Raw genomic sequence first — 22,681 nt, forward strand, 5'->3', positions numbered from 1 at the left:
CAGGAACCAGGACAATACTGTTGAAATGTCAGGACACTACCTGCAGAATAAAAAGAGCGGACTCTAGAAATGCTTGACCCATGAAGCATTTCTTCTAGACTTCTTAGTTGTTCAACTAAAAAAGGTTCCTGGCACTGATTCCTTTGTACTTGTCACTAACCCCCTCCCCCCCACACACACTGCAGGCTCAAATTAGACCAACCAACAAATCTTATCTTGGCAATGAGACATAAGAGAGAACAAACCCTCTGCTGGTTAGTAATGCTATCTTCAGAGAGGAGTGTTCATAGACAAGGGAGGAGGAGTTGTCAGAACCAAAATCATGGTAATGCTTACTGGTAATCTCAGCACTTGGGAAGCTGGAGATGCCATAAAGTTTGAGACCAGCCTAGACTTCATAATTTTATCTCAAATAAACAAGATGGAGTTCCTTATGCCAGACCTTCCAAAAGTAACTAAAGCCAAGAAGCTATGCAGAAATGGTTCTTGCGTACCAGATACGAACTGAACGTGCGCTAACCCTGGTTCCCACTTGTATTCTGCTTATACTTGTTTTAGATGCAGGTAAGTTTCACTGAGCTGTTAAAACAAAGAATGGTAGATCTCTGTGATTTCAAGCCCAGCTTGAAGGTAGTTCTAGGACAACTGGGTCTGTAAAAAGACCCTGTCTCAAACAAAACAAAACAAAACAAAACAAAACAAAACAAAACAAAAACAAAAACAAAAACAAAAATAAGCAACAAACAGAAGGAGTGGGGAGATGTAACCAGCCTGCCTGGCAGAAATGAATACATTTTAAAGAGACACTTATGTCCCTCTCTCGGGCTTTTATACTATTAAGACAATGTATATCAACAAATTAATATTTGCCCAGGAATCTCCTGCTGTGAGAAAAAGAAAACAAACAGAAGCCCTGGTGATAATTGGAGGAGGAATTTGTCCATCAAAGGGGGAATCTAATCTCTCTTGAAGACAGATTTGTAGCTTGTTGGTCAGTCTTGCTGGAGAGACTCCAGCAGAGACAATGGTGGCCAGGAACACACCTTGGCCAAACAGTCCCTTTAGCTGTTCATGGATGTGAGGCTCGGTTCTGCATATTTCTTGCCTTCTGTTTAAATGCTACTCTCATTTTAGGATTCTGAGTTGGACTTGGAGTCCGTTGGGCATCTTTGTACCACTTCCAAACTGTGGCTACATTGAAAATGTCCCTTTATCCTGCTTTCCACTATAAACATCCATTCCGCACATGACAGACAGTAGTGGTGCAGGGAGGACTTAAAATTTCAGTTTTGATTTATATCATTAGATTGATCTCTAAAAAGTTTTGAGAAAGTTCATGATGCTTAAAGATCATAATAACATTTGATACTGGGTTTCAGGCCTGCTCAGACATATCCATGTATTATGGGAAGCACCATAGAGGCTCTGGACAGGGCCACAATAGTGAGTCAAACTCTGTGTGTGTGAATGCGCATGTGTGTGATGTACCCATGTTAAAAAGTTCAAGGAAGAACCAGTCATCTAATTAATGAGAATTCTGGTTCGAGCTCTAATAATGAAGGAAAATATTAGTAGCTTGAATAAAGAACTTGTGCCTTTATTATTCATTAGAAACTGGCAGAAAATAATAGCTTTGCATTTCACAGTTATGAGGCTGCTAATCAAAGCCCAGGGCATTGCTTAAGATCATAATTCATTATCCTTCACAGCGGTAGCATAGCGAGCCTTGCCTTTGTGAATGGCTAACTGGGCACTAGCCTCTGCTAGGTCGGAAGGCTGGTAGTCACATCGCAAGATGAGAACATTGTCTCACATATAGGATGGGCTATGATTGGGATTCTACTCTTGGATCCAGCCTGGTGGAGGTTATCCCCACTGCCCTTGTCGGCAGTAGTTCATGATGGCAGGTTGAAAGAGAGCTTGTCTCTTACCGAGAAACCATGGGGAGGCAGAGACTAGCTTTGTTCTAACTCACTCTTCGTGAGTTGGTGTTGGCTTTAGACTGCTCCCTCCCCTCCATACCTTACTTTATTCCATCTGGTAGGCCAAATTCTTCTTCCTTCCACTTCCTGTTTCCATTACCATTGGAATTTTTGGACGTCTCCCCCACCCCCTTAACACAAACAAATACCAAATTTTCGGCTCTTGCTTCCACTTGACGGGGGCAGAAATAAGATGAATCCTCATCTTCTGGACCTCTTTCCTTCCTCCTTTAGTGTCTTCTCTATTTTTAAAACGTCATAGATTCTGGTCATTTCTGGTGGGATGAAAGGATGCTGTGCCACTTGGCTTGACTCATTTTCCCTTGTTTGCAACATCTTCCCAAGATTTCTTTATTCCCTTAGTGACTTGTTGCTCCAGTCCCTTTAGCTGTTCATGGATCCGAGGGCCCATGCATCTCCCTTATGCTAGGATTTAGTACCTGCTGCCCCCATTTCTCTACAGACAAGAGTGTAGAGAGCTCACTTAGTCTGGTCAGAGGAGATGCCTTGAAATGAATCGATAACCAACATGATCATAGTCCATAACAAAGTTTTATTAAGATGATGTCAAATTAGAAAACTTCTCTCCTTGCCATATTTACCTGACATGACAAGATTTTCCTTAGCTGAATATCAAAGTTTCCCCCAGTCTCTACGACTTGGGAGCAAGAAAACGGACATGCAGAACAGTATACCTGATAGCACAGGTCTAAGGCCTGCGGGGTGCTCAGCGAAGCATGCATTATCTTTAAGCTTTGGGCCTGAGAAAGACAGCATCCTCCATGTCCCTCAAAAGCAAGGCCATCAGGTCTTGGGCTCCCAAGTCTGAAGCCTGCTCTTCGGAGCTCAACAGCAACACCTGCATTTCAAGAGAAGCTAGGCTTGAGGTATCTTTTGGCTTCAAAGGCACAGGTCATGCAGCTGAATTAAAAGCTATTGTGTTGGTCTCTCCAATGAAGATTTGAGCCACACCGACCAAGGGGTTGGTCCGGACTGGTGCTTGTCCTTGGTGCCTCAGTGTGGCCTAAATGCCACCAGCCCTATTATTTTTGTCTTCTTGTTGTCGCCCAGTCACCAATATTGGAATCGGAAGAGGTCAGGGCCCCTGCACAGTCTCCCCCATATGGAAGGGTCATGCTGCCAGTATGCAGAGGGAGCCTGCTTCAAGAGCCAAGAAGCTCCTCCGGTGCACACAAGGGAGGGAGGCTTATCATCTGAAGAAAACACAGAATGTGGGAAAGAAACCAGCTTTCCCTGGAAAGAGTCCCCTTAGGCTGGCAAGAGGCCCTGCGCATAACACAGACACACCTGGAGGCAAGCAACTCTTTGGAGTCGGGGGAAGAACTGTATGGACAGAGTGCCAGCGAGGACAACAGGGTCCCCAACTCATGCAAATTCTCTGAGGCCATCGAGAGTGAGCACTGAACACTCTCGGCTCTGAACATAGCCCTAGAGTCGGTTAGAACAAGTGGAATCATGTCCTAAGAGATAAGAATTATCGCTTTTGCGCAGGGGCTCTTTCTTCATGCTATTAGTGCTCCATAATTAAGGGAATAGATTCCAAAATCCATGTGAAGGGCCTGGAGAGCTGTCTGAGGAGCAGGAGGAGGCACCCCCCCCCAGACACCCCGCACATCTGGATCATCCCAAAGGCCTGACTCTCCTGGCCCCCAATCCAGCAGTAAAAATGGCCGTCAGATAATTAAATGAGGTTACATAATACAGAGGGAAGGTAATGAATTCTCATTTCTGAAGGCACGGGAGGATACATGTGACAAGGTTTTGATTCTGTCCAATTTATGCTCTTAATACTCTTTCTGTCTCTCTCTGCGACACCTCTTAGGCTGTTGGCATTCCTCAGTGGTCTTGCGTTACTTGTGATCACATCTGCTCTTATCATGCCAATTAGTCCATCTTGGGTTGACCCTGAGTCTGCTCAAGTTTGAGTTCATAGCCTCCCAGGCCCAGGTCTCCCTCATAGATGTTTTCCTTGCCTGGGGTCTGGAGTGAAGGCTTCTGGTCTAGAGCTAGCTTCGCGGCAGGACTGCTGGGGGAGGAGCCTGGCTCCTGGTAATTCATGGCGAGTTCATCTTGGTTTACGATACATTCCACATCATCCTCTTTCAGTTGCTCCTGGGAGAGAGAGAGAGAGAGAGAGAGAGAGAGAGAGAGAGAGAGGGAGAGAGAGAGGTGTCACTTCATGATGAAGGCAGAAAACAGGATCCCCATTGTGTAAGCAAATAGATTTTGTGTGTTTTATATACATACATACATGCAGGTGGAGGCACGGGTTGACATCAGATGTTTTTAATGACTTTCCACATGCCCCCCCCTTTTCAAGCAACTTTCTCTTCTCTTGCTAAACCTGGGCTCACCAGTCTGGTTAGACGAGCTGGCTAGTGAGCTCTCTAGGCGTCTCTATTTCTTTAGTGCTGGGATTACAGGCGCATGGCTGGTGCTGGGGATCCCCCCCTCAGGTCTTCATGTTTGCACAGCCCATACTTTACTGACTGGGGCCTCTCTCCAGAGCTGGAGACCCCCTTTTTCTTAGAATTAATTTTACGATGGCCCATCTGTGCTTGTTCGTGGCACAGCATTCTTTGTATCCACATGAAAACTTGGCTTCCTACACAGCCTCAAAGAGTCTCCAAGTCCAAGGTCAGCAGAGGCCCGTGACCCATCTCCCTGGGCTGAGGGGAGAAGAATGGGATTTGGTGGATTTTCTTTACTAGCACCCAGGAAGGTCGGCTAGAATCAAGACAGCCAAATCCTGTGTTCTTACAAAAGTTCCATCCCTGAAGAGAGGGAGGAATGATAATATGAGCAAAGGGGTCAAGATCATGATTGGGGTACCCATGGAAACAGCTGACCTGAGCTCACTGAACTCCAGACAGACAGAACCTGTATTGGATCAGACTAGGCCCTCTGAATATGGGTGAGAGTTGTATGGCTTGGGCAGTCTGTGGGACCAGGATTTATCCCTACTGCTTGAACTGGGTTTTTGGAGCCCATTCTTTTTGGAGGGAAACCTTGCTCAATCTAGATATGGGGTGGGGGGGGTGAGGAGGGCCTTGGTCCTGCCTCAAAGTGATGTGCCAGACTTCGTAGACTCCCATGGGAAGCCTTACCCTCTCTGAGGAGTGGATGTGGGAGGGGGTGAAGGGAGCAGGAGGAGGGGAGTGGGTGGGAACTGGGACAGGCATGTAAAACGAGAAAAGATTGTATTAAAACAAAAAAAAAAGTCCCATGCTGATTTTGAAGGGCACCTGCCTTCCAGCAAAGTCTTGCTGCTTAAGATGTCATATTTCACTTTAAATGGGGTTCCAGGACATTTCTTGAGACAAGTGTCACAAGGCTAGGAATGTCTGGTATTGACCCTAGAGGACAGGATCACATCAGAAATAAATAGATCTGACCAGGAATGGTCACCTCAGCCAGAGGGCCCCCGAAAGGGAGTGGCATCTCAACTCATCTTCCATTGACTCGGGAGCATGACAGCAAGTCAAGGCATAGCAAAGATTGGCTGGGTCACCTTAGGACAGGGTTAGCCTACTCTGGGAGCATCTGAGAGCTATTTTAAAACAGACGTGTTGTGTGAGGACTGCTTCTATAGTGCTCCTCAGGGAAGCCCCCAGCTGCTGCGGTTGTGGAGAGAGCCTCCTGTAAGGGAACGCTGGCTGACGGCTCCTTAGGCCACTTCCAGCTCCCCGACTCTGCTCTTCTTCAGTTGCCTGACACTCGGATTTGCTGGGAATGACTCTAATTGCTTCTCAGTAGGTTTTTATTCTACTCCCCTGAGCTATAAAGCACAGACCTAATATTCAAAACTTCAAAACACAGTAGTTTGTGAAGAAGCATCACTTTTACATTTTCTAAGTTCATTTTATGATTAAAGATATTGGCAAAAAATAAAAAAAAATGCCTTTTTAAAAAAGAAGGATAAGCCACCATCAGCAACAACCGAGCAGAGAAGAGAAATACTTCTTGGTGCAGTGATTGTCAAAACCCCTTCCTCCCCAAGCTAGAGAGGAAGAGCCCCGAGGTCTCTAGCTCATCAGTTACTCACCCGGCTTGCCCCACCTGACCGTTCACTCACCCCATAGGCCTGTGGACTCGTGAGCAGCCGGGAGACGGGGCCACACCATGCAGGCAGCGTGGTGGTCAGCGGAGGACCCGAGTGGGTTAAGATGGGCTTCAGATATCTGGGGTGGGGGCTGTTAAGGAAAGCTTGTCAAAAGGAAGTTAGAGTTTCATTTCTCTCGCAGCAGAAACCTTTGCCTGTTGCCCAAGCAGACAGTTATGTTCACCTTTAAATCTTCTGCTACCTCATTTAGGAAGCGATTTGGCCTGCAAGAATTGCTGATTTTAATCTTTGCTCTATGCACTGTTGTGGCTCTCCAGACAGCCTTTCAGAGTGCAGAAATGGTGAAGGGGCTGCACACATTAGAGAGAGATGCAAAGATCCCCCTTGGTCCCTCCAGCCACCACACCACGGCCAGTCTGCTTAGAGAATGCATTCAGAAGAACCACCTAGAACAACAGCATAAAAAGTGTGTTTCCTAAAAATTGAATGTGAGCCCACATGTGCATGCACGTGCGCGCGTGCACACACACACACACACACAGTAAGGGGGGGGAGAGAGAGAGAGAGAGAGAGAGAGAGAGAGAGAGAGAGAGACCAGTCATTTCCACAAAGAAGCAAGAGGTATTTCCACAAAATGCTCAGCTATTTCAGAACTGGGTAGTCAACATGGAATGTTCTCCAAGATTCTTCATTTTCAGTATTCAATACAGTCACTTTATACATCAGCACACTTCTATACAAAATTATGCAAATCAGCTGCTGCTAGGTTTGTTCTATTGTCTAGCACCTGTCTTTCCCATCTCTTCATCCCAAAGTGCTCTAACCAGTTAGGAGGAAAACCTGTTCATCTGAAGCCATTGTGTTTCCCTCCAACCTATCAATAACGAAAGCCCCAGAGGCAGCCGCATGTGGCATTATTATTATTGTTGTGTTATTAACTGAAAGAAAGTAGTGGGATTATTCCACCATTATATTAGAAACAACTTTTAAGTTTATATTACTTCCTCTGCTGGGGAGTATTTTACTTCATCAACTTTCTGCAAAACCATGTTAAGAAAGAAAGGGGCAAAAGGAAAGCAGTTGACACTGGTTGGCTTGTGAAGATCTGCAGCCACCCACAGGACTCGGGAGTGAGACGATCGGGGGCATGACTGTAGGAACCACCCATACCTGGAGAACACCTCTTCCCCTCCTTTTACCTACTTGCTATAGGAACAGAGCGAGGAGCTCTGGTCCTCTCTGACTGCAGATCACTTGACAGTAAAGCATCGATGAAGCTGGGAATCCTGGGAACACGGCCTAGGCGTGCCGGGAGGGAAATGACTAAGATGTACAAGCCAGTCTGCAGTGCCGCATGTAAACGCGAAGCTTGCTTCCTGTAAGATGAGAGGCTGGTAAGGCCAGCTTAGGGGCAGGGAAGAAATTATCCTTCAGAGACTGCCTTTGCTGTCACATCTTGTAAGCACATACACAAATCTGAAAGCCCTTGATGATATCCTATTAATTTTCATTAGAGTGTTATTTCCTTCATTTTCTGGATGAAGGGATCAAGGCCTAGAGATATAATAATTTTATATAACCTAAAGTCTTCCTTTGGCAACTTTGGTTGTGAGCCTAGCCTTTAATGGCTGAGCCATCCCTCCATGCCCCTCACCTCTTGCAATTTTGAATCCACCACCAAACCTCTCTGTCTTATTTAGTGTTTTATTGCTGTGAAGAGACACCAAGACCATGGCAACTCTTATAAAGGAAAGCATTCAATTGGGGAGGCTTACAGTGAGAGGTTTAGTTCATTATTGTCATGGTGGGAAGAATGGTAGCATGCAGGCCGACATGGTGCTGGAGAAGGAGCTGAGAGTTCTGCATCTTGTTACACAGGCAACAGAAAGTGAACTAAGACACTAGACCTTGTTTGAGCTTCTGAAACTTCAAAGCTGGCCCCCAGTAACACAGTTCCTCCAACAAGAACATACCTACTCCAACAAGGTCACACCTCCTGTAATGCCAAGCATTCAAACACAGGAGTCGATGGGGGCCAATCCTATTTAAACCACCACAAACTCCTTGGGAACTTATCAAGACAGAGTCAGGGATGGCAGGTGATCCACAGAGTTCTCTAAAAGTGAACTTTGGAGTCCCTTTGTGCTGGTGAGCGGAGCCCCTCCTGAGCCAGGGCAGGACATGGTGTCCTGTCAGGGTTTACCACACACAGGCCCTTGAAAATCTGCGGGAAGACTTTTTACTGGCTAACTGAAGAGCAAGGAAAACCGAGCCAACTTGGTTTCTCGAGGCCTAAGTGGTGGTACCTCAACAGTGTCCTAGGGGTGCCACTGTGGTCAAGGCTCTCAGAGTGCGAGAGAGGCCCAGGGAACCTCTACCATGCTTCTCAACATGCTGAGAAGCAAAATCAACAAAACAGTATTATTTAAGTAAAGCACAAATTTAAAGTTATTTTAAAAAACTTTCTTTTTTTTTACTTTTATTTTATTTTTTTATTGAGAAAAGGAAAAAAAAAGTTTCCGCCTCCTCCCAGCCTCCCATTTCCCTCCCCCTCCTCCCACCCTTCTCCCCCTCCCCACACTCCTTTCCCCCTCCCCGCCATTCCTCTCCCCCTCCTAACCAGTTTGGATATTCACCTTCCCAGACATGGACGGAAGGGGGAGGACCTTGGACTTTCCACAGGGCAGGGAACCCTGAAAAACTTTCTTTTAATCCTGATGAAGTACCTCTTTAAATTATGAACAATACTTCTAGAGCAAACCCTTAAAGGCTAAATTCTAGGGTTTTTTTTTGGGGGGGATATTAGAACCTAAACCAAACAGAAGCATTTAGCTCCTTCTGGACAGGGTCTACAATTATTCAAAGAAGACACGGACAGGAACATCAGCTATACTGTACAACTGATGATCCAGTTATTAACCCATCCAAGTCTCAGACTTACTATAGATATTCACTAAAGTAACATTAAACAGAAGAGTTTTATACTTACACTTGCTATTCAGATGCTACTTTTTATGGTATTTAGGATTAAGCCTAAGGTTTCATTCATGTTGGGAAGAAACCCTACCATTGAGGTAGCTACACCCCTTAGTCTGCTTTTTTACCTTTATTTTGAGATGGCGGAAGAGGGGGGGTGTCTCAATAAGTTGCCTATGCTTGCCTTGAACTGGTGGTTTTCCTGCCTCAGTCTCTCAAGTATCTGGGATTCTATGCCTTTGCTCACCAGGCCTGGAACATTGTCTGCCTTTTAAAATTTGTTTTTGATGTTCTAGTCCTTGTCTAAGGACTAGCGCGCGTCAATAGTGAGGGTAAACACGGCTGCCACTCTGGCACTGGTGCAGCATTGGGATTTACTGGCTCTGAAGCAGATCTTGTGCCTGGACAGCTGTGTTGCTCGAAAACTACCGAGTAGGGGCTAGCAGGAAGGGATGAGGGAGGAAGTGGTGGGGAGCCTCTGCTGGCGCATGACTCCTGGCAAGCATGTGATGCCCTCTGACTATTCTGTGGTGGTGTGAACCCCAGAAAGCAGGACCTCTTGAATGATGGGAGATATGAAGCTCCATGCATTGCCACAGAGATGTGGGTGTACTCCCCCAACACCTTTGTTTGCCTAGTGATGGCTGTATAGGATATGCTCGGCCTCTGGTACAGGATGATATTCAAAGGTGGTGTGGGGTGAGGGATAGAAGTAGCTTCTGCATGAGTTCCCGAGAAGAACGAGAAGGCTGATGCATGAGGTTTTTCTGAGGATGGAAGGCTAAGAGAGGTCAAATGGACACCTTGAGATTGTATTATTAGACAGTGGGGATCCCAGGAAGAGTGGTGATGACACAAAATAAGAAATTGCCTTTGTGCTTCACTCTCTCGCCCACCCTCATGCCCCGCCTCCTCCCTCCCGCCCACTTGCTTGTTACCACACACTCCACTAGTGCAGGACAGAGACGAGCACCCACAGAAGCAGAGTAGCGATGCGTGAGAAGACGGAAGGCTTCTTCTCCAGGCTGTAGCACCCTTGGGTGCAGGGCTATTCCTTTTATTTGTGGATAGTATTAACCACTCAATAAATGATTGCTACATAATAAAGACACCAGCTAAGTGAGGGCAGATAAAGGCTCAGGGGAACCCAGCAGACCTGGCCTGAGACTGTGGACTCTTTCCTCACAGCGTTCTGCCCTCTCCTAGAGACAGACTAACTGGACCTGCCTACTAAAATGATGGAGTGGAGTCGGGGGAAGCAGCAACTTTCTGGTTCTTCATTGCTAAGCAGTATCGGAAAAGCAGCTGGATCTCCAAGGTTACCTGAATTATTAAAAAGCAAGAAAAATCTTTTGATCTACAAAAAAAATCCTCAACAGCAGATTTTGCAGAATGTGATATTTTTCTCATTAGGGCTCTGGTGTGTGTGTTGGGAGGCAGAGTCCTCAAGGGGCACTTGGCTATGGCTAGTTTTGCTTCCCTTGTAAACCGAGAATACGCTGAGACAAAATGCTAAGCTCTTGGGGGAGACCAGGGGCTTTTCTCATTTTCAAAGGCACTAGTGGTTTGGTTCAGGAATGAGTGGAAGCTGGAACCCAGGCTGAGATTGAACGCACGCGAAATAGGAAAGGCCATTAGCAAATGCCTTTCTCCTTTGGCCAGAGATACTAGAGCAGAATTCTGTATCCATTTGCACTAACAACTGACGTACCCAGCCGCAGGAAAGCCTCTCATCTCTGTTTTGTGTTGAGGCTTGGGTTACTGGGGATCATCATGCTTTATTCATTTTAAGTTGCTCCAACTATTGGATGTTCACTGGTGTTTGCGCCTTGTCTAAGTGACTTTTCACAGATCGGTGACAAGCAAAGACCCGGCTCATCTTCCCCCTTTTAAAGCCCCATTACTCCTTTGTATGGACTCTAGATTTGTTTTCTTTCTCGGATCCTGTGTTGGTTAAAAGTCCTTGCTTCAGTGTGATGTTAAGTAGAGACAGAGGCTTTAAGGGCTAAGTGGGATGTCATGAGCTCATCAGTGTGGGTTTCCCACGCTGTGATTAGTGTTCTCAGAAGAAACTTGCAGTCTCTCTCTACCAGTAGGAGAGGCTTTACCAAAACTTGGCCATGCTGCCATCTACTCTTAAATCTTCAGTTTCCAGACCAGTGAGAACATAAATTTATGCGTTTTGAAACCAACTAGTCTATGGTATTTTGTTATAGAAGTCACAGTGGAATAAGACATCTATATCTCCAGCCCTTGAGATCCTTGATTTGAGATCCTTGAAAGCCTGTTTCTTGTCATACGTTTTTGTTCTTATGTACCAAACTAGGGAAAGACGGGGACACTGAAGCTGGGTGACAGTGGCGGGAGAGGGTGGAACACTCCTTCCCAGCTGCGCCCCTTGCGTCCCCTTAAACTAGCCTCAGAACCTCCACTCACCTAGAGAACCTTGTTACACATTCTGAGTGCAGAGATCTCTGGAGATTCGGATTCAGAAGCGCTGGAGCTCCAGAAAGGGTCTTGTCATTTAACCAGCTGGCCTGGAACTCACTCTGTGAACCAGGTCAGTTTCAAATTCATGACAGACATTCTTTCTCAGCCTCCCATGTGCTAGGATTATGAGGCTATGAGCCTCATAATTATGAGGTATGGGCCACCATTTCGGGATGTATTTATTTATTTTTAGGGACTATTATTATTATTATTATTATTATTATTATTATTATTATTATTATTCTTTTTAACAAGCAATGCAGTCGACCAAGGATCAGGCAAGTCTGGAACACAGTGGAGTCTCTTTGGAATACATACTGCCGCCATCTCCTATAAACCTTACAGGGGAGGGCAATGAGGATGCTTTTTTATCCATACATTTACAAAGCTTAGGATGAGGACAAGAAGCAGCCTACTTGTCCCTGAGCCCACGTCTACGCAATGGCCTCTGATGGTTGTTTTATCTTTTCTGAGAGATGATACAGACACTTGGCCTGAGACAATGAATTCTTGATGTTGGTCTGGGATTATCAGAGCATCAGGTCTTGGCTTGTGTGGAGGAAAATTCTGTCCTTTCTGGGAGCACTCACATGAGCCTGTAATGTACTGGCTTGGTAAATGGATGACATGCTTGCCAGGACCCAGTTTTACACAGAAGAAAAGTGTGTGTCTCGAGGTCAGGTCTTTAGGAACACTATGCCCACTCATTTCTAAGTATTCCCATTTATCTTGTTTTCTCAATAGTAGAGGCGGGTGCTATAGTCCCATTTTATAAATCAATAAGCCTGGGAGCAGACAACTTTCTGAGTTCCAGTCTTTTTAACCCACTATTAACTGCATTTCCTGAGTACTTTAAGCTTCCAGTGCCAGCTTGCCAGCAGAGATAGTGAGGGATGAATGCCAGATGGGTGAGAGGGGTAAGTGCGTGCTGGACTGGATGCCAAATTGACTCTCAGCCCTTAGGTTCCTGCAGAATTCCTGGGTCCTACATGTTTTGGCTCTCGCCTGTCTGAGCCCTGCAGTTCTGTTTGCAGAGCATGCAGGAGCAGGGCTAGCAGAGGACACCCAGACTCGCACACCCCCAATTGTTCTTTGATTCCAGTATACAAATCACATCCTTTCTGTTTGGTTCTAGGGAAATGCAACCTAACAAAGTGTGTTCTTCCTCTTCCCTCTGGATCTGTTAGATTGTATCATCTGATGCTCACTGTCTTGCCTTGATGGTTAAGCATGTAATGGGCCATTGCGCAGAGTTGGCATGTGGGGTTCAGATGGAAGGAAGGGTTCTCCTCCATCGCTCAGCTCCCTGGCTGAAAGAGGAATTCTAGCTGTGCAGTGTGCTTGCAGACTGGCTGGCTGGAGCCATGTCTTCACAGCAACTACTCTGAAGAAAAAGCAGAGGACAAAATCCCTTTTTCGCCCTCAGATCATGTGTCACGTTCTGGCTTTAAAACAATAGAAAGGCAGGAGACACTAATTCATTCACAGAATCACATATGCTCTTTTGGTCAACAATTGTGCATTCCATTCAGAGGAAACTGCCCTAGACTGCAGGGCCACAAAGGAAGAAACAAATTCCTGAATAAACACCTTCAAGGGCCCTGGATTGCTTAGAGGAAGCCAGTGCCAGGTTAGCGGAAACCCTTTTAGTCTGGGCCCTGAGCTCTGTCTCTCACACGGTCTTCTGCTGAGACCCCTCTAGTCTAGTCTCTGAGTTCTGTCCCTCACATATCCTTCTGGAGAAGGCTGTCCCCTAAAGCCCAAGAGGTGTGCCTCCTCCTCCCAGGAGCCTTCTTTAGACCTGCCCTGCTGAACGGTTTCAGCTCCACAGCTCTTTGACCGCCACGTGTACATGCCTGTCTGGAAACATTTGCCATGTTGCTTCAAAACTGTTTACAACACGATTGCCCATTCTAGACTCTGACCTTTATTATATTTGTTTTTTTTTCCCCCTCTAGTGATGGGGATCGAACTCAGGGCCTTGTGTTTTACCAGGTGAACACACTTGATTATATTTTAAAAGGATTTTTATTATAGAGAGGAAGAGGGAATTGGCAAACCTTATAAATCTAACACATAGGTTAATAAATCTTCATAAAACAAGAACCATGCCCACTTGGAAACACGACTTGGTCATTCACCTGCAAAATCCCTTGCCCGTGTTGCATCCTCATCCAAGTGTCCCTCTCCTCCCACAGAGACCTGACGTCCTGATTTTTTTATGAACAATGTTCTGGAGTTTGCACTATAGTTTTTATCGCCCATAAGTACATTCCTGCACACTACAGCTTCTCTTGCCCACTATGAAAAGGGTGTACATCTTCTGATTCCTGAGGTCCTCCCCAACATTTTCAGGTGTTTTTCCAGCCTACCTGCTGATGATCTAGTTGACCTCGGGCATTTCCCACAGTCTGCATTGTGCTGACTGGAGCTCATGTGAAAGTCAAACTTTCTTCTGCTCTGGGCACTTCCTGCCTATTTCCAGGTGGATCAGATTCAAGCTCTGTTTCTACCCTTTTGTCACACTTGGTGTGGTCCCAGCAGTCACCGACTGACTGACAGGTAAAAAACAGGTCATCTGTATGTGTATTGGGAATTTCAGACTAATGGAATTCTATCTCTAGAGTAGTCTTAATAGGTAGACTATTTAAAGAGGCGTTCATTCATTTGGTGCATTCGGTGGGGGCACTTGCCATGGAAGACATGCCCGAGCCATTCCATGTGTCCGCCAGCATTTAACATGAGGATTCGTTTCCTCAGTGTTTCTAAAAGTGACCATTGTTTTTGGTTAAATATCATTGTAAAGCGCTAAGTTTAAATTTATTTGATTCTAGCCATTATTGCTGATGCTCAAATCAACCCATCTTTGATTAACGAGTCTTTTAAGACACCTCCTGAGTCTTAGTGACAGGATTCCGGTATTGTTTTTCTTTTTTTGAGACAAGATCTCACTATGTATCCCTGGCTGTCATTCATAGTGATCTGAATTGACCTCAAATTCATAGAGATCTGTTTACCTCTAGTTCCAGTTTCATTATCTTTGACATCATTCTTATCATCTGTATGACTATTGTCTTCAGATTCATCTTATACATATCTTGACTCATACCTTAGATCAAAGATTTCTCTGAAATTTCCTATTTTCTTTTAGTTAAAAGGTGTTATTTCAAAACCAGACTCTTGATACTTCTGGATTGCTACATATAGTGGAATAGAAGTAAATGATATCGATCTTCCTGTTTAAGTTAAACAAATAAATAGTTAACACATACATATGACACACACATACACATACCTAAATACATACATACACATGCAGTCTGGTTTGGAGCTCTTCATTATATATATCCATGGGGCAAGTACTTTCCTCCTGGCTTATTTTAGGATACTAATTTGACATGGTTGAGTGTGGAGCTGGGGGAGGTTGTGTGTAGTCTGCTTTTATCAGCGACCCTTATGTATTTCAGGCTCAGTTATCTCCTGCCTTCCTACGGATACTTCCACCTGAAGTACCAGTTTCTAATTATTCAGAACATGGTGAAAATAATTAGAATTTTCCATAATTATTCATTTGTTATCTCCCATACTGCACACAGAGCAGACACAGAATATTTCTGTTGCCACCGTATTACCCAAAATGTTAATTTTTTGCATATTCTATTTTTTTGCATTAGCACCTCTTTTGTATTTTAGTTTCCCACTTACAAAACACTATAGTAATGATAGATAGCGGTCCCTTATTTATATTGCCCGAATGTGTGGCTATTAATATTGTCCTAGTCCTGGCATCAAATGCTCCCCATCAAATCTTCTGCCAATGCCTCCCTCACAAGTCATTTAGATTGAAACTTGTTATTCAATCGATTTCTCAGGAAAGGCTCATGGGATCAATATTCTCTGAGCTCTTGTATATTGATAACATCAGTGTCCATTATATTTTGAAAGTCAATTTTTCTGGAAATAAAATCATTTGCCTTACTTTCTTTGAGTATCTTAAATATATCACTCTCTTTCTTTTGACACAAGAAGCTGCTCCTGAACGCATAATGAAAATGTAAATTGTGCGCTTTTCTCCTCGATGCTCAAAGGGCTTTTCCCTTAGAATTTATTAATATTACTAACATTTGTCTGATGCTGTCTGTTCCAGGCTGATGGTCGTAGGCATGAGGCATGCTCTACAAGCCGTTCCAAACCTGTTATTTCAGGAACCGTCTCTTGACGTACAATTTGCTCTTTCCTTGCTCTTGTGGCTTGAATATGAAGTGTTGACCCCAAACTCGCGCTGGGTGGCTGGGTCGTGACGGTACTACCTTCACGATAAGATTAATAACCCATGGAAAAGAGTGGCAGAGGGTGGGGTCTGGCTGAGGAGGTAGGTCAGCCGGGAGCAAGATGTTGAAAGTGTCTCGGGTCTAACATTCTTCTCTTTTTCTTCCTACTTCCTGGCTACCACACGTAAACAGCCGGCTCTGATGCTTGGGCTCGCTGTTATGATGTTCACCTTTGGCGAAAGCAGGGCAGCCAGCTAAGCGCAGGCGGAAACCTCTGCAACCAGGAGCCAGAAAACCTTTTCCTCCTGTAGGCTGGTTGCCTCAGCTGTTTTGCCACAGCAGAAAAAGTCAATGCATGTGTTTTGCCTTCCTTCTCTAGGGGCTCCAGTTTCCCGGATGTTCAATTCTCTTTGCTTACCTTTGATATTTATCACTTTCTCTCAAATTCTTTTTATAGTCTTCTTTTTTTAATTTAAATTTTTAGCCTTTTCACCAGCTGTTATTTTTTTCTGAAGTTATTATTCATTCTGTTTACTTGGTTTATATTCTGTGTAATTTAGCCATGATTTTTTAGATGACTTTATTTTTGAAGTTTAAGTTTTTATGATTCTGATTAATGTTCTTTTGTGTCTTGTATCATTTGCACATTCCTTTCTAACTTAGCTAATGAGTGATGGTATAGTTCTGATTTATTTTATAGCTGTATTTTTGGGCATTTCCTTGTGTATGTTATTTCTGTTTTATTTTTTGTAAGAGCTACCTAGGACCTGGCTGCCATTTTTTTTAGTGTTCATTTTTATGTTAAATTATGGGTTTTTTTTTTGAGCTTATGGAAAGACTTTGGTTTCAGGAAGCCATTCCAGTTCCAGGGTCTGTCTTCTGTTTTGTTTAACATAGCATTTAATATGGTGGCTTGTATTCTGAGCTTTGCTGCCTGTTTACTGCTCCCCACCCCGGTCCCCGCTAACCTGGACCTCACATATATTTAGATTCCACCCAGTGCAGCTTCTCCCCCTGGTTTGGTGGATCTATCCCGAGAGCTTGCAGTTTCTTGTCTGCTGTAGCCCCTTCATTCCCCTCCTTACAGAGACTTCTCCATTTCTCCCGAGAGAGTGGGTGCTCTCTACTCCCTGAACATCTTTCATGTTTGTGTTCATGTTTCAAAGGCATCCCAACTTCCCAGGGATGCTGCCTGCTCTTAGGGGTTTCTGCTCCCAGCTTCTCCCAGATACCACTACTCAGTTACTTTTCTTTCCTTCCATCCAGATGCTTGTGTTTCTACCCACTTGTTATCCGGGTCTTGTGAGAGAGCTTAACCGTGGTTTGGCTGGAAATGTGTCCCTGGATGTCTGGTTTTGTTATCTAATGGTTCCACCCATTTTTATGAAGGCGTTTGTAGAGATTCAAAGACCGTAGTGTTGATACTACAGCCGCCCTCCTAGGAGTCCTCCAGAGTGCTCAAGCTGCCTGAGACCTGCCCCTGATCAAACAGTGTCTCTCAGAATTATCAAAATGAACATCCAGGGTCACAGCCAGGTGAGCTGGGAAGTCAGATGATGCCTGCAGCCATGGTTCTCCACCTTCCCCGGCAGAGGATTTATCTCTGAAAGTGTGCCAGCACGTTCATCATCTGTATGCAATTTTATAGGACGTTACAGAACTCCCAGATGTCTTGAAACTCATCCCCATTCCCCCAGAGACTTGAATTAGGAAACCCAGGAATGATTAAGACCAAGGGCAGATTAAGGACTGATAAAGTAGAATGCTGACAATCTTGTTTGTCCCCGAGGTTGGTTTTAGCTATAGGATCTCCTTATCACGGGCTAAGATAAATCTATTTGGCTCCTTGGATCCAGACAATCCAGGGACAGAGAAAGGGCATCAGTGTTTGTTGGAAAGCTTAAAGGAAAGGTGAGTGTTCTCAGATACCAAAGCACCAGCGTAAGTAGGGCAAATGGACTCAAGATAAACCAGCAGACGTACTGGAATGAGGAGGAAACCCTAGAATTCATCTAATCTACATCTTTGGATCTTCAGAAGAAAGTCTAAACCCAGTCTCTACTATCTGGTCACCTGACTGCATCAGAAGCTCCTGCTGTGTTTGCTAAAATGAAGTCTTCTGGGCCCTTGAAGTTGACCCTCTCATGTCGGTGAACTGAGACCTGTGAGAGTGGACCCTGTTCCAGTATGATCTCAGCTCTTCTTAGCTCATTAGACCTGCAAACCAATATATTTACAAATGAGGTTGCATTCTGAGGTCCTGAGGTGAGGGCTTCCACAAGTCTTTCTTGGTAAGGGAGGGAGTGTCAGGAAGTGCAATTCAGTCTATAATACCTAACTACTCTGGGGTCCAAGTCTGTTATTTATTTATTTACATTACAGTTTTTTTTTTTTTTTTAGAAGAAAAGGACAGACTAGGCTTGAATCACAACTTTGCTACTGATTATCCATGAATTGCTAAATTTTTGACAACTTTGAACTTTATAAAATGGAAATAACTTACCATAGTGACCTCATAAAGGAAAGGACTAGAAGAGATGAAAATAGACAAAACTTCTAGCACCATTCTGGGCCCATAACCAGCACTCACTTAATAGATAGTAGCTACTATTATTACTTTTCACTGTTTCCTTTGAGAAGTTATGAGTATTAGAAATTAGATGTTTCAGGAATGGAGAGATAGCTCAGCAGCTAAGAGCACTGGCTGCTCTTCTAACAGACCTGGGTTTGATGCCCTTAGTAACTCACAAAGTAGCTAACGACCCTGTATAATTCTAGTTCCAGGAGCTCCAACACCCTCCTCTGGACTCCTCGGGCATTGCACACACATGGTGCACATACATACACACAGACAAAACACCTATACACACAAAATAAGATAAGTAAATCTTTTAAAAATAAATATATTTCAAACATCTTAAGTCAAGTTACTCCTGTGACATCAAACATATGCCTGCAGAATTCACCGTACTTCTTTGGCTGGCTGCTGGATCTCTTAGAAAGATACTGCAGAATCTCTCCCCTAAGTCCCCAAGAAGATACTGTTCACTGTTTGACAATGACACAACTTCACAGCACAATATTCCAATCAAGCACTTAGAGGATCAGGGCCCTCCTCACCCAGGAGTGGCTATGTCTGTATAAAAGTGAGGTATCTGCTTAGAAGTGGGGCTTTTACATGGAGCAGCAGGGCTTTAATGACACTTTTGTTCCGCCTTTTCTCGCTGCTGTTTGTTCACAGTTCCTAGCTGTCCTTGAGGCCACCTTCTAAGTTTCCCACATTCAATGGTCACTTTTTGTTCTTGGCCATTTAGCAAACTGCTTAGTAAGATATCTGTGCTGACTCTTTGAATAAGACAAAGCTAACACACAAACACACACACACACACACACACACACACGAGATTGACAATGCAATGTTGACCATAACTCATTGATTTGCTATAGATATACTGAGTTATTTTTGAGCTGTGGAATGGAAGCTGTTCAGGAGGAATGGGGAACTCTGTTTTCTTGGAAAGGGCACAGAGAAGGGCCCTATGTTACTCGTCACGTGCTATAATCTCTTGCAAACTTTACCCTTGTGCCGTCTGCAAGTTGGACAGAGAGCTCGAGGGATGCAGCTTTTGTGAGTCATCATCACTCATGCAGAAATGGGAATTTTAATGGTGCAGATGCCCAGGAGTCATACATGCTGGAAGTAACCTCCCACAACTTGTTGGCTCACCAAGGTGGACGTGGGTGGATTCTTTGACCTATTCATGTCTTCCCAGGACAAGCCAACAGCATTCCTCCCATTCTTATCTGCTAGTTGGCCCACTGCCAGCTCGATTTCTCTGATGTCCAGTTCCCTTCTCTTTCTGGTACTATACACAGCTGCATCTGCATCCTTGAGGTAAGTCAGATACATGACCGATGCTGATCCATGTATCATGGTTATAATTTATTTGAGACAGGGTTTCTTTGTGTAGCTCTGGCTGTCCTGAAACTGAACCAGGCTGGCCTCGAAATCACAGAGATCCTCCTGTCTCTGCCTCTGAGTGCTTAGATTAAATGTGTGCGCCGCCACTGCCTGGCACAAGGATTACTTCTATACAGACACATGGGCATCTGTCTATCTGACTCTTTGCTACAGAGGCCAAGGGTGAGAGGGCATAGCCACTATCAGCGTTCGGATTACCCTGAGTTAATACATGGGAAGGAATTGTGCCTAGAGACTTCATCCACCTCTTCTTTGCCTTAAGCGAGAGAGAAACAAAACTGTTAGATGAGCCACTGAGATTTAGCAACATTTGCTACAGCACAGCCTGCCTATCTCAATATGGCTACTATGCTTTTACTATGCCTTGTCAGAGATGCTTGGGCTCTCAGAGACATTCACGGTTGGAGAGGGATATTTATATACCCATAATGAGATATCCTAGAGATGGCGTTATGTCTAAACACAAAATTTATTAATGTTTCATATGCACGAATCCAGTGCTCTACGGGTGAGTTTATTATTTTTGTGTGTACCTGTGTTTTGACCCAGACATCTCACGAGGCTGGGTGTTGAAAGGAATATTCTACTGGTGGCTTCACGTTCATGACAAAAGAGTTTCAGATCTGAATTTTGGATTTTTAGATTCAGGGTTCAAGATCTATATTGTATTCTTTATTTTATTTTTAAAGCGCTAATTCTGAGCTGTTGAAATGATCTCACAACCCATGATGGATAGTCACATAAAGTCTGCAAACCATTTTATGTGCACATCTGGCCTCTCTGTTGCCCCAGAGTGAAGAACAGTGCTCCCGGGAGGAGGAAGAGCTCACCCCAGTGCTTTCTTTCCTCAGCTCCTACCAGAATGTCTGGGACTAAGTTCCCTTAGTCAGTGGACTCATTCTTTCTGTGGGATTCTACCGCTCAAATGTGCAAGCATCCAGATTCAGGATGGATCTTTGTCTCGCGAACTCCATGCTGTAAGCACAGGCCCTGTGTGCACTGAGGATTCAGATCCCAGTGCATCCTGCTGACTGCTAAACTGTCCTGCAAAGACACGACCGCTGTCCTGAACTGTCAGAGATGGGGTTGGAGGTCTCCGTCATGACTGTGCCCGTAAGACTACACCTGCAGGGGGATTCCCTACATTTCCTTCTAATCTCATTGGCCATGCTCTTTCACAAGCTTTCCTGAAATGAAGCTCGATCCTTTCTAACGTGCTTCTGTCTCCCTGGGTCTTCACACACGCTGCTCACTCCAGGTGGACACCCTGGCATGTGAGAGTCCTTTACCCATTCAGTCACATGCAGATCGTGTGTCTCTGAACAAAGACCCTTTGATGTTTTCTTTCCCACTCTCTCAGGACCCCTTACTCCCTGCCTTACAGAGATCCCTCATTAAAGCAAGGCGCTCTTTCTCCTGCCACGCCTTGCTTGAACCAGAGACATTTTCCTTTTAGCTTTCCATCTTGGGGGTGGGGTCACATGAAACCTCAGCCAAATAAAAGTGTTCTGTGAAGGATAGAAACCTCGGTGCCTATGCCGAGGTTAGAAATGCCACTACTTCAAAAGACAAGCCTGATTTATGAAGGTGGACGAGGATGTCCTGCAGAACCCGTGTCGCCTCATCTCCATCATATACTTATTAATAGATATTAACTTGGCACATAGACTCTTAGGTCTCTCCTTAAAATCTGAGGGTGGTGCTTGCCTGCCCAGTGCCTAGTCTCCCTTCCTTACAGTAAAAGCCCTAACTTTTCCTACTTCTTCAACAGATTACGTAGCCAACAAAATGGAAGGAATTGGTGGCTAGAGTTTCTAACTAGTTAAAGCATTAATCGTGTCGCCTTCCCTTTCCCGTCTAGGACTTGAATGCATCTTCTGGAACTCAGGAGCTATTTTGAGGCCAAGAGTAAACTTAGCATAGATAGAGAGCACACATTGAGACTGACACAAAGAACGAATAACAGGATTGTAATCGTACCAATGACATCACTCGGCTCCATTCCCTGCCTCAGTTTATCTATAGCCTGCTCTCTAACTCATCTAGAGCCTGCTGCTCTAACTGGGCCTGCTTTCTCTGCCTGCAGTCTTTCCCCCACACACTCCCACCACCAAGGTAGAACCACTCTGCCCTGGCTACTGCTCTGATGGACTGGAATCTCCGAGCCCCTGAGCCAAAAGCAAACTCTCCTGGTTTAGGAGGCCTCTGTCAGGTGTTTTGCTACAGTAAGGACAAAGTAACTAATACACAGAGCCAAAAGCAACCCGGCCAGGAGCAGGTCCCCTCAGGCAGTGCTTCTTTGTTGCCATCTCTGTGTCCACTAGAGAACTTCCTCACCAAGGCTCTGTAAGCCAGCTTCCACCCGGGCCGTTCTGGTTCCATATATGACATCAAAATAAATGGAGCCCACTTTTCCTCCTGTGAGGTTGCATGCATCTGGAGGGAGAAACACTGTGGCTCACTCCTCTTCGTGCCCACAAGTGCTTGCTGCCCAGTGACCAGAAACGAATCCTTTCAAGTGACGTTTGATGGATCAGATTGAGACTGGAGAGAGATTTGGGTTTGGCATGCAAATTCCGTTAGGATTTTATTTTGGATTTCGCTGGTAAGTAATAAAGTCTTTGGGGGTATGGCACTGATGAAGTCCTTTGGAGCCGTTATTGGAAGGAAAGAAATAAAAAGTGCAGCTGTAGATTTCAGCTACGGATTCCCCAGGGTAGTTCTTATTTGCCGTCAGATTTTCCTGCCATAAAACTGTGTCCCTGGAAAGCCCTGAAGCAGCCTCACCAGGAAGAATGCCTCGCCTGACTGTTCTAGCCTCCTCAAGAGGCTAGGCCTTTCCCATGGGACAGGGGATCAGAGATAACTGGCTCCTCAGACACGGCTGCCCGGCTCC

General features: G+C 44.9%; 1 protein-coding gene across 1 annotated transcript in view; it reads right to left on the reverse strand.

Moving 5' to 3' along the window:
* Positions 1–2,027: 2,027 nt before the first annotated feature.
* Positions 2,028–22,681, reverse strand: part of Slc9a9 (solute carrier family 9 member A9) — a 548,379-nt gene continuing 527,725 nt past the window's right edge. Inside the window, exons 15-16 of the mRNA XM_050157298.1 lie at positions 6,079–6,184; positions 2,028–4,115 (exon numbers count right to left, since the gene is read on the reverse strand). Coding sequence (XP_050013255.1) covers positions 3,888–4,115; positions 6,079–6,184 — 334 coding nt within the window. The 3' untranslated portion in view covers positions 2,028–3,887. The remainder of the gene's footprint in view (positions 4,116–6,078; positions 6,185–22,681) is intronic.

This window comes from Alexandromys fortis, unplaced genomic scaffold (genome assembly GCF_014885135.2).
Source record: "Alexandromys fortis isolate MF-2015 unplaced genomic scaffold, M_Fortis_MF-2015_v1.1 scaffold_85, whole genome shotgun sequence".
Classification (NCBI taxonomy): domain Eukaryota; kingdom Metazoa; phylum Chordata; class Mammalia; order Rodentia; family Cricetidae; genus Alexandromys; species Alexandromys fortis.